This window comes from Canis lupus, chromosome 4 (genome assembly GCF_003254725.2).
Source record: "Canis lupus dingo isolate Sandy chromosome 4, ASM325472v2, whole genome shotgun sequence".
Classification (NCBI taxonomy): domain Eukaryota; kingdom Metazoa; phylum Chordata; class Mammalia; order Carnivora; family Canidae; genus Canis; species Canis lupus.
The window spans coordinates 6,530,527-6,542,532 of NC_064246.1; the positions used below are offsets into that span (position 1 = coordinate 6,530,527).

Here is a 12,006-nt window from a genome sequence, read left to right on the forward strand (position 1 = left end):
ATTTACATTTACAAAGTGAACTGATTTTCACACCTCAATACCCTGAACCTCTTTAGCAGGCTAATTTAACTCTGCAAATTAATTCCATCTCTTGCTTTTCCTCATTACCAGGCTGACACGCCAGTCAGCGTGCGGTGCCACTGCTCATCTGCGAATTCCAAGGTGGGGATAGTCTCGTGTGCTTCCCCGATCAAAACCACATGCTTGATAAGCCTTTTTCTTTGCACATGATACAAAAAACACTCAGTTACGGCATACTCAGATTATACTGACACATGCTGAAAACATGCAAAACAATGAATTGAAGAGAATACAGCTGACCCTTGAACAACAGGGGTTTCAACTGTGGCAGGTCCACTTATACATGGGGTACAGTAAATACAGTGCAGTACTGTAAATGTATTTTCTTTTCCTTATGACTTTCTTAATAATGTTTTCTTTTCTCTGGATTACTTTATTATAAGAATACAATATATAAAACATGTAAAATTCAATATATAAAACATGTAACATTCAAACTATCTGCTGATTGACTTTATGTGACGGTAAGGCTTCTGGTCAACTAGCGTGCAGTAGCATGTTAGTAGTTAAGTTTTGGGAGAGTCAAAAGTTATATATGGGTTTTCAACTATGTGGGTGGTCATTGCCTCTGACCTCCAAGTTGTCCAAGGGTCAAATGTATATAAAAATGAATTAAGAGATGGTGCAAATTAGTTGATGAAAAGCAATTAAGTAATAGGTAACTGAGGCAAAGTCGTCTAAGCATATTTTTAGAGAGGTAGATCAAGAAGATATTCTTAGTTAAGTTACACATTCTTTGAAAAAATATAAAGAAGGGATCTAGATTACCAATGATTATTATTAAAACAGCCCAAAATGAGTTCTCTCTAACTTAAAAAAAAATAAGCTGAAATGATCATGGATCAATAATTTTCTAATATTTTCTGCTGACATCTCATGATTTTCTAGGGGAAATTAGATCTTGTTATTTAAAGTCCGGAAATCAGAAAGAAGGCCCTTTACAGCATCAGCCATCAAATTATGACAGTTTCTCTCATGCTCGGTAAGTGGAGGTCTGGTTTCAGGTTTGGGAGCTGTCGCATTGCTGGGGGACATGTAAATTACTCTGACTGTAAATGAAGTGAGGATCCTGGTGTAGAATGAATGTGTTAATCCATTTGTAGGTGTCAAAGCATGTGGGTTTTTCTTGAGAGGAAAAGAAAATCTAATGTAGAAGAAGAATAAAAAATAAACCGAACTGTTTTATAATAGCTGCATCCAAAAATGAATATAAACATGTAAATACAAATAGGAATCCTATGCAAACAATAGTGCTCCCTTCAGATAAAATAGTGATGCAGCTCCAGAACATGTTCTTAAATTCGTTTTGAGGAAAGGACCAGAAATATAGTTCTCATCCATGCTAGTGAAGGCAGGCGTTTTTGTAGATAGGTAATGTAAACATTTGTTCTATTTTCCTTCCTTCAGAATGTATTGAATAACTTTCTAAATTCTGTTAAGCTGATATTAAATTAGCTTGTATATTTGGAACATACCCGGATTGATGGCATCATTGGGCAAGCTGTAAATCTTACTAATGATGGACTGAATTCATTATTTTTTTTATTTTTATTTTTATTTTTATTTTTTTATTTATTCATAGAGATGCAGAGAGAGAGAGAGAGAGAGGCAGAGACACAGGCAGAGGGAGAAGCAGGCTCCATGCAGGGAGCCTGACGTGGGACTCGATCCAGGGTCCCCAGGATCACGCCCTGGGCTGCAGGCGGCGCTAAACCGCTGCGCCACCGGGGCTGCCCTGAATTCATTATTTTTTCTGGACTTCAAGATTCTCTTTTTTTATGATTTATTTATTTTAGAGAGAAGGAGAGCACATGTGTGCGTGTACACACATGTGTGAGCAGGGGGAAGGGCAGAGGAAAAGAATCTCAAGCGGACTCCTGGATGAGTGGGGGGCTGGGTGGCACTCAGTCTCGTGACCCTGAGATCATGACCTGATCCCCAAAGAGTCAGATGCTGAGCCACCCAGGTGCCCCTGGACTTCAAGATGCTTTGAGGATAATCCATGTGGACACACTTCAGTTGCTTGCTCTAAGTACATTTTTCATGTACATTTTGTTAGAATTGTATGTATACTTGAAGTCTTATGGGAGTCTTTTGTGTTGTGATTGGAATGCCTTAGGCTTCGTCTCTGGAGAGTTCAAAGGGAGTTATAGGAGCCTTAATTCCAGATCCTGTGGTTTAGTGCTCCTTCCCAAGATCAAAGTTTCCTTAAAGGATATGCCCAGGAAATTCAAGGAGGGCCTAGAAGAAAGTTAGTCTTTGTCCTTGAAGTCTGGTCTCTAGGTGGAATTTTGTTGTGTGCTAGCCGTAGGTGTTCTGTCACTGTTGTCACTGCTGCAGAAGGAGCTGACGTTGGCCATCCTGGAAGATCTGATGGGCGCTGTAGGTGGTGGCTCTCCCAGGCCACACCAACTGGGCCCCGACCCTGAAGCAGTCTGCTGTGTCCAGAGCCACTCTGATGGGGAAATGGGCATGCTCTCCATCGCTTCCACGTCTTCCACTCTTCTAATAAAAATAGACAGAAAACAAAATTCTTCTTCTGTAGCCAAGAAACATCCAGTCTCCCAAGAGGAGAGGGAGGTTTGCTGTCCGCATCTCAGCCCCAGCCGCTGGGACATTTACCTACAGTGACTTGATGGACTTAGGGATCTAGAATGGCAGCTTTCTTAGACCAAATGTTTAATTCTGTGTGAACACAGCTTTGAGAGCTGTCACAGTATTCTGCAGTCCTCTATTGCAAGCTGTAGTGTTCTTAAACTAAATATAGAACAATTATAAGCCCCGTATCTTCTCCCAAAATGAAATTATGAGATTTCCTTATTTTGATTTTCCTGGATAAATGTGCTTTACTTTCCCCTTCGGTAAATACTTTCATTGTGTTTGCCGGGAATGCCTGGTAGCATAAGGTCACATATCCAGAGGCTTAAAAAATTAAAAATGTACAGTGTGCAAATCAGAATCAGAGCAAATGTCTGTATTGTTTCCAGTGGGCCCCACCTTCCTAGGCCATGCCACTTGTAGAGGGACCCTTTCACTCCTGTTCTCCCCTCAAGTGCTCTCTCTTTATTAAATTTTCCCAAAGTCTTGTTTCTTTCATTTCCCCTGCATTTCTTCCCCAGATTAGAGGTCTTTTGTGACCTGCCCTCCATTTCTAGAGCTGCCTGGGCTTCAGTTTGCTGTAGGGCATTTACAAGGAGGGCGAGAGCTTTCTGCCAGGTGAGACTGTGGCTGCACGGTACTGCTGGGGCTGCTAACCAAGTTTGTGCTGAGCGCCCCTGCGAAGCCATGTAGGGAGTCTTGGGTCAGTCCTTCCTGAGCTCTGCCTTTTCATCTACGTGCCACAGTTAGACCTACTTCCTGCTGCACAGGAGAGAATCCGTGTCGAAGAGGGGGCACCACTGTGGGAATTCTGTTTCATCTAACTGAGAAACCCTGTAGATGATTTCAGGGATGTGGTTTCTCCTTCTCCCTCACCCTCCCATTCCTGTGTTTTGACACCACTCTCAAACACCCCACTCTGGGGTGGGGAGATGCCTATAGTAGACCCTTCTCATTCAAGTCCAGCGAGGACAGCATGCTTCTCCCATAAAAACCCCAATATAAGTCTTATTGAGTCTGATTGGTTCTGACTGTGCCATGTTCCCTGAGCCCAATCACCAAGGCACTTATAATTCCAGCTCTGCTGGAATTATAAGTTCCCCCAGAGACAGTTTGGGAGTGGCTCTTCAGAGGGAACTTTGGATGGATGGATGTGGGGCAGCAAAAATCAACAGATGACCCCTGAGGACTCTCTTTCTGGTAAAATGGTTCAATTAGATTAATTACTAACTTCTTTAAAGAGAATAATGATCTGGTTTTGTAAAAGCAGCTTTCCCCTTCAAGAAAAGCTTTATCTAATGTCCCTGGTCATCATTAACATTTCTTTGTGTGAACATGCCAATGGAGAGCTCTTGGCCCGCCATCTCACATGCCAAGTTCTGTCTTTGACCACTTGTCTCTCCCAAAGGTAATTTGCCAGGGCATTTGTTTTAAGAGCTCTAGGAAAGCATGCCACATAGCCATGCCTATCTTCTCCTTGTCGTGCTTCACAGATAAAATGAACTAATATACATGTTTGCTATCACACGTACAGACTATTGAGACCATGTTCTCTATACTGTCTATGCTTTGAAATAAGTTAGTCATTTAGAGGGAACTTTGTTATGGGGTGTTGTGGCAATTCAATGGCTCATTTGGGCATAGGAGATGTATAGTGCTTCCTGTTTAATGCATGAGAACAAAACTCAAGTCACTTCACTTAGCAAAATTATAGCATTGAAGCGGTTCCCTTGGTAGTTCTGGGAAAGCAGTTAAGGGACTGCCATCTGTTTAACTCATGCTCAGGAAAAATGGCTCAGTGCTGTACAGAGTCAGAGGTGTTCTTCTGGATCTAAACTGTTGTCTGACGCACTTATGATGAATATTCCAACAGTCTCAAAGTCCTCCCCGGATTTGGGGACAATGAAAGCTATGCCACTCATCATGGGAGGCTGATTTATTTGGATTCATAATAAGCCTTGGCTTTTGTGGAAGTTCATGATGTAATGATGATTTGGGTATCTTTGAACTGGTTGTATGAAGGAAAAACTATTGTAAATAGGATAAAAACAAGCAGGCTGGTTCAACTGAAACATTTTAATCCCTGCATTAGTGTACCACTATGTGAGGGGTGTGCATGGGGAAAGCTTCATCTATATCTGTAATGGAAAGAGTGATAACAGAGCAGAAGGCAGCTGATAAAGTGCAAGCCTGCAAGTGAGGGTTTTACCACTTAGAAGGGTCAGGTAAGGTCCCTCATGCCTTATACCTGTGTCCCAATACACACCTCTGGTCTTTCTATGGAAAGCTATATTATGGCAGTTCCTGGCCCCAAAGGAAGTATTTCCCTATAATAACTCTGGTAGTGGCAGCCTCCATTTGTTAAATATGTATTATGTGTGAAGTGCTAAGTCATGAATTATCTAATTTCACCTGCACGACAGAGGGGAGATGGGTGATATTCACTCCATTTCACAGAAAAGGAAGTAAGTCTAAGAAACATGCTGAATGTCAGTAGCTCATAACTGGCCTCTGGACACTTGAATCTCCCTCCCTGCTACTACCCCCCCTCCCCGGGGGAGGGGCCTATGACCTCAGAGCTCCTTGGCTTCCAGGAAGGTAGTATAGACAGGAGAAGCTGGTCAGTGTCAGATGGTAGGAGTGGTGGCTACTCCAGTCCACTGGAGGGCATTTATCCTGTCTGCAGAGGGCTGCTGCTTCTCCAGATCAGTAAGCCTGGCCACCAGATTTTCCAGTATTTTCTGCAAGGAGCCAAAAATCTACATTTATTTGTAAAATTCTGTTTTGTTTAATGTTATCAGTTTTAATTTTTTTTAAACAGCACAGGCCACTGATGATGTGTGTGGTTGGCTGTGGCCTGTGGACTACTGGTTGTCCACTCCTACTCTGAAGCCCAGGCCTTCACCTGTACCCTGTATCCTCCTGTGGAGCAGCCCTTCCTGCAAACACATGCCATATGGAGATGCCCTTATGTGGTCCCCAGTGCACATGGTCCCCACTGCCTGGGCAGGTGTGCGGTGAGCTCGCTCCTCCAGACTGCTGCTTTACTCCCTCCATCCTTCCTACATTAGTCAACCTTCAGCTCTTCCCTTCTAAGCACCGGCTCTTCTTTGCTTTGAATGCCCTTTTCCATTCAGCTCTACCTTTTGGAGTAATCATCTCTCAAAGCACAAATTACAATCTGTCTCCTTCTACTTCTTTATCTTATCAATCCCTACTGTGAAAATAAAATGACTTTTCCATGTTACCATCAGAGAAGGGCTTATCACATTTATTTGTTTAGGACTCCCATCTCTCCTAGACTGTTCTTGTCTGGAGAAAAATGTGCCTGTAGAGCCCTCACTTAGCTCTCTGTAGGTAGATGTTTGGTACATATTGAATTGAATCAAACTGAATCCTAGGAAATGACACAGATAGCACAGCTGGAGTTCTGGACAGTGCACAGACCAGCTGGGCCTTTAGGGAGAGCAGTTGAGAAGCTGGATAGGATGGGCGGAATCGGGCCAGAGGGGCCATGAAGCCTGGTTGGGAAGTTCACACTTTGTTCTACTTGCAGCATGAGCAATTTGACCTATTTGTAGACAGAAACAATCCAATGAACCTGGGATTATAAAGATAACATCAGCAAATAACTCCCTCACCTTGCGATGCTTGGAATGAAAGAGCCAGAAGCACTAGCAGTTTGCCTGGTCATTTGAATACAGAATGTTATCTTCTTTTTGTAAGTGGGAAAATGGACCCCCAGACGCCCAAAACTGAAACTAAAAACCCCCAAAACCCCCAAACCTGTGGAATGACTCTGTTTAAACCCACTCTACGTAGAAATCAGAGATTGCAACTGAGATTAGATTTTCCCTCTTTGTATACCACTCAATCCTGAGGAAGGCTTTCTCAGTCCACATGGAAGGAGGCTGTGATGATACCTCAGGATCCATAGTATCCCGTAGCATATGAGTGTCAGCCGTAGGCTGATCCAGATTTAGGTTCCTGCACTCATATAAACTTTTTGGTTGACATTGAGCAGCTTGTTTAGCCATTTTAGGTATTAGTTTCCTAATCATCGATATCTATAGTACTTAGGACGGTGCCTACCATAAGGAAGGACATTGTTGTTATTACCTGTAACCAGAAGCAGTAGACCAGGGACTCAAGGTCCCTAATGCCTTGTAGAGCAAAGCATCCTGACTTGACCTAGGTAGAAGCCTTCCCTCTTGTGCTTTTTTGAGTTACTTTATGAGATTTTAAGTGGTTAAGTAGTCTGCATTCTCTCTGTCAACCTGTTGTATTCCAATGTTTTGGCCTCTGTTGTAAATTTAGAGCAGGTTGTTTAATATTGTATACCTAGCTTCTCATGCCATTAAATGTTGAGTTCTCCCACTACAATAAATATAAATTTTGATTTTGAACTTGGAAGGATTCCTGGTTAGGGCTGGTGCTAAGCCATTCAGCCATGCAAGATATTGGAGAGGCAGCTTTTTCTCTGTAAGGCAACTTCAGTGGCTGGGATTGCCCCCAACTAGGCCATTAAACCACTGATTCTTATTATTGGCAAGCAAGCCATTCCTCTTTGCTATTGTTAAGTCCAGTTACCATGTAACAGTTTTATATCCTTGACTCCCAAGCATGAATAGGGAATTGTTTGCAATGTAACTTCCATGTCTCTTTGGGGATTCCTGGAGGAAACCAGGACAGGAAACAAATCTCCCTCTTTGCTGTCACTGTCATTGTGGGAACCCGTGCATTTCTTATTCACTGCCAAAGAAATATAAGCAGCATTTTCCAGTTGCACATAACTGTCCATAAAGCAGGTACCTTTGGTAACACTCTCTAACATAGTTCTGTTTTCCCTAGAACAGCATTTGGAATTGCTATTTAAAAAAAACTTTTAGAGGATAAATTCACTACCCAGTACCTAGGTCTGACTCAGGGGCTCAGAGCCTAAAATGAGCTACTCTATCTAGAAATGTGTAGTCACTAGTTTGCCCAGAAAATCAAAGTTGGCATAGGCTATCTGCTTGGGAAGTTGAAGTACATCTTGTGTCTAAAAGCTTCATTACAGACTGGACTTTTGTTTCTTTCCTCTGTAGGTCTTACAATTAAAGCTTAATAGCTTTTTTCCTTTGTTCAGCAAAGATTTATGGTTCTTTTGTCTATAAATTCTTCCAAGTAACATCACAGAGCTTTCTTCTGAGAAAGCTATATCACCACACTTCAGTACTAATCTGGCTTTTCCAGTGTCATAAACAATCTAATGAAAATGCATACAAAATGCATATTGTTTGATCCCCAGTGAAATCTGATGGAAAGACAAAGTATTTACATTCATTTTGAGCATCTGTTATTCAAAAAGTAGACATGGTAGTCTACTGAATGGAAGACTGATTCTGGAGAATAGTAGTTTAGAGTTTATTTATTTATTTCAGAGAGAGCACATGTGTGCAGAAGCAGGGGGGAGGAGCAGAGGGAGAAGAAGAAGGACAAACCAAATCCTCGAGGAGTGCTGGGCTCCATCCCATGACCCTAAAACCATGACCTGAGCCTAAGCCAATTGTCTGATGCTTAACCGACTGAGCCAACCTGGAGCATACTAGTTTACAGGATTTTTATTGGAGGATTTTTATACTTCAACTAGTTTTTAATTGAAAAAGTAGAGTAGGTTGGGTAATAGTGTACTGATTTATCTGGATTCACTTATTTTTGGTTTTTATTTGCTTATGAATCATTGTAGTATATATCAAGGCGGATATTGTTCTGGTTATAAACTACACTTATTTTTGGACACTGCTGAGTCTCTAAACCCATTGAGTACTATGCTCTAAAGGGGAATTGAAGCCTTGCACTTACCTTTTGTTGCCTCTTCAGAATTCTTACTCTTTTGTTGATATTACTAGCCTTTCTTGACCTTTATCTTGTTAAAACTTCTCTTACTCTTTGAGATCAATTCTCAGGAAAGCCATTGCAAGCCACAGTGATATGTACCTGGTCCCCAAAGAAGTCAAGTAACAAATAAATTATGTAAAAAATAATTATCTTTTTTAGAGCTCTTATTTCCCCCCATTAGTCAGAAGAAATAGTGGTCCCTTGTTTGGACTAGTGGAGCTAGAGTATGGGGTATTGAAGTTAGTCAATTAGATCTTCAAAATGTGGAGAAAAATGTATGTTCTCCCAATATTGGATATACTCAGTTCTGTGTCCCATTCAAATTTAATGAAAATGTGAAGTCTGGTTATAAATATTTCAGAGTCTGCATATAGCTACATTAATATGTTAACTTGAAAAGGAGAGTTATATGTGTACTACTTTAAATTAAAAAACTTTTGGGGGGATCTGAGTGCTTTTGATCACACAGAAATAGAAGTAGTCTGAAAGAAGCATAGGAGCATCCAGAGGTTTGCCTCTGAAGAGTTTCTGCTATTCAAAATTTCTATGCCCTTTGTCTTTTGTTTTTTAGTTATTACTCTTCTGATCCTTCCACTCTGGTCTTTATTTCATTTTCTTGGACTCATGAGAGAGAGATTAAGTTTTCTTTTTTTTTTTTTTTAATTTTAATTTTATTTTTTTTAATTTTTTTTTAAAATTTATTTATGATAGTCACAGAGAGAGAGAGAGAGAGAGGCAGAGACATAGGCAGAGGGAGAAGCAGGCTCCATGCACTGGGAGCCCGACGTGGGGTTCGATCCTGGGTCTCCAGGATCGCGCCCTGGGCCAAAGGCAGGTGCCAAACCACTGCGCCACCCAGGGATCCCTCTTTTCTTTTTTTTTAAAAGATTTTATTTATTTATTCATGATAGTCACACACACACACAGAGAGAGAGAGAGGCAGAGACACAGGCAGAGGGAGAAGCAGGCTCCATGCACCGGAAGCCCGACGTGGGATTCGATCCCGGGTCTCCAGGATCGCGCCCTGGGCCAAAGGCAGGCACTAAACCGCTGCGCCACCCAGGGATCCCCAGAGATTAAGTTTTCATCCAGGCACTGAGTCATAAAGATGGAAGATTCATGAATTTGCTTCTAGAAAGACTTCTGTTTGGGACACCTGTGTGGCTCGGCGGTTGAGTGTCTGCCTTCGGCTCAGAGCATGATCCCGGGTCCAGGGATGGAGTCCCACGTCGGGCTCCCTTGAGGAGCCTGCCTTTCCCTCTGCCTACGTCTCTGGCTCTCTCTTTCTGTGTCTCAAATAAATAAATAAATAAATAAATAAATAAATAAACAAATAAATAAGGCCTTTGTTCTGAGGCACCATCTCTGAATTCCTGGGAAGAAGGCGGGCCGCACAGTGTGCTTCTGTTTTGGTGGTCACAGCCCTGACTACCACACGGTGGCAGCAGACCCCATGCTCAAGGCCCTGTCTGTCTCCCTCCTTTCGCTCAACTGCGCAGGTGAATTTTACCCTCCAGTGAAAGGAGAGTTCTTTGCAAACTTTAAGTCTAGAATCCATGTTAACATTCAATAAGAAAGCCTATAGTTTTCAAAACAATGTTACTGTATTTAAATATCCAAATATTGAACACGTTGCTTGCTGTGACTTCTATTTTTAAGCTGTTCTTCTGGGTGGCTTGTTCCTATGTCCCCTGAGTAAGCCTGAAAAACAAGAAGGATCGACAGAAAGAGAAGTCCTCCTTCTCTAGATGGTGGGCCATAGTTTTTGGGATCTGGAAAAGATAAAGAATTTCAGGATTTTTTTTTTCCTACAGTAATGGGAAAATATAGAAGAAGCACATGTATTTTGATTGTTACTTGTAGAAACCTAGATGAATGAAAACTGGGGCTACGGTATGGTGGAATGCTGACACCATCAATCTGAGGCTCAGCTCAGCCGGTAGAAGAGTCACCATTCTGGCCCAGTCTAGCTTGCTCCTGGCCCATCCTTCTAGTGGCTGCTTCTTTGGTAGCTTCTATCATGAGCCACTATTTCTGCTATTGCTCTGAGCTCAATCTAGTTTAAATCAATTTATTGATGCCATCACCCTGAACCACAGTAGCTTACCAGACATTAACCAGACAGTGGGTAATCAAGACCAGATATGCAAGTATTGTTCAACAGTAGTTCAGAATGTAGTTTTACTACAGGGTTGGAATATTACGTTTTAGAGAGTCACTTTCTCTTAAAACTCAGCTCTTTCACATTATATTTATTAATGTGAAGGGAAATCTCTGGCCTTAAGTTAGTAAAACAGAGACTTTTTATTTTTTATGTATTTATTTTATTTTTATTTTTTAAAGGTTTATTTGAAAGAGAGAGAGAGTATGAGAGGGAGGCGCAGAAGGAAAGGGAAAGAATCTCCAGCAGACTCCAGGCTGAGTGTGGAGCCCCCCCAGGGGCTTGACCCTATGACCCCAAGAACACAACCTGAGCCAAAACTGAGAGTCAGACACCCAACTTCCTGCACCATGCAGGTGCTACAGAAACTTTCTAGGTCATTGTGAAGCCCACAATGCACAGCTGAAAAACAAGCAGCAGGTAGTCTGGGAAGACCTGTAAATAGAAGATGGACAGGCATTCTTTAAGAGTTGGTAGGAAGACTCCTGCCCACTGTGTGATTTTTTTTGTGACATTGTCACCTCTTTGGTTCTTGAGTGGGCAAGCTGGTGCAGGCGGATTACAACCAGGACAGCAGGACTCCAGAGAACAACATCTAAGTGAGGGGAGAAATCTCTTCCAGGTGAGCAGTTCTGCCTAACATTTAATCATCCTCTGCCGGCCAGAGAGGAAGCCCATCTATACATGCCAGGGCAAGCTTTCTGATGAGGACTTACCAATCATAAAGCTACGACAAAGCTAGTAACATCATCATGCTCTGCTTAGAATACTCAACTTTCATAAAAGAGGTTAATGAAGAGGGAACTTAATAAACTGTTTGGATCTCTTTTTATAAAATAGGGTTAGGTGCGAGTTGAGGGCTAGACACTCTCTCCCCATTCATGCTAATAGAGACAACTAAGAATTAATGTTATGTGTATGAAAAGCATAGGAATCATGTTGCTATTTAATATGAAAATAAAGTCAGGTTCTAAATCAACAGAAGGAAAAGAAACAGTAAGGTGTGGCTATTAAGTGTCTACTATATGGGAGATACCATTTGATGGTTTAATACTAGTCTGATTTAATTCTCACAACCTCTACACAGGAGGTATCTTCCCTGTTTTACAGGTGAGAGTTGAGGTAGGACAACAAATGCTTATAGACACAGATAGTAATCCGCAGAGCAATAATTCAAGCCTTGTTCTGTTTAATTCTAGAACTTATCCAAAAGATTTTAAAAAGAAAACCAAACCCTAGATTTTTACATGGGCTTTTAAAATGGCTTCAATTAAGAAACTAAAGTT

The 12,006-nt window shown here is 41.7% G+C and overlaps 1 protein-coding gene across 2 annotated transcripts in view; it reads left to right on the forward strand.

Moving 5' to 3' along the window:
* Positions 1–12,006, forward strand: part of PCNX2 (pecanex 2) — a 288,030-nt gene that overhangs the window by 49,927 nt on the left and 226,097 nt on the right. For both annotated transcript variants that reach the window (XM_025448568.3, XM_025448569.3), the window contains exon 8: positions 970–1,063. In XM_025448568.3, coding sequence (XP_025304353.3) covers positions 970–1,063 — 94 coding nt within the window. The remainder of the gene's footprint in view (positions 1–969; positions 1,064–12,006) is intronic.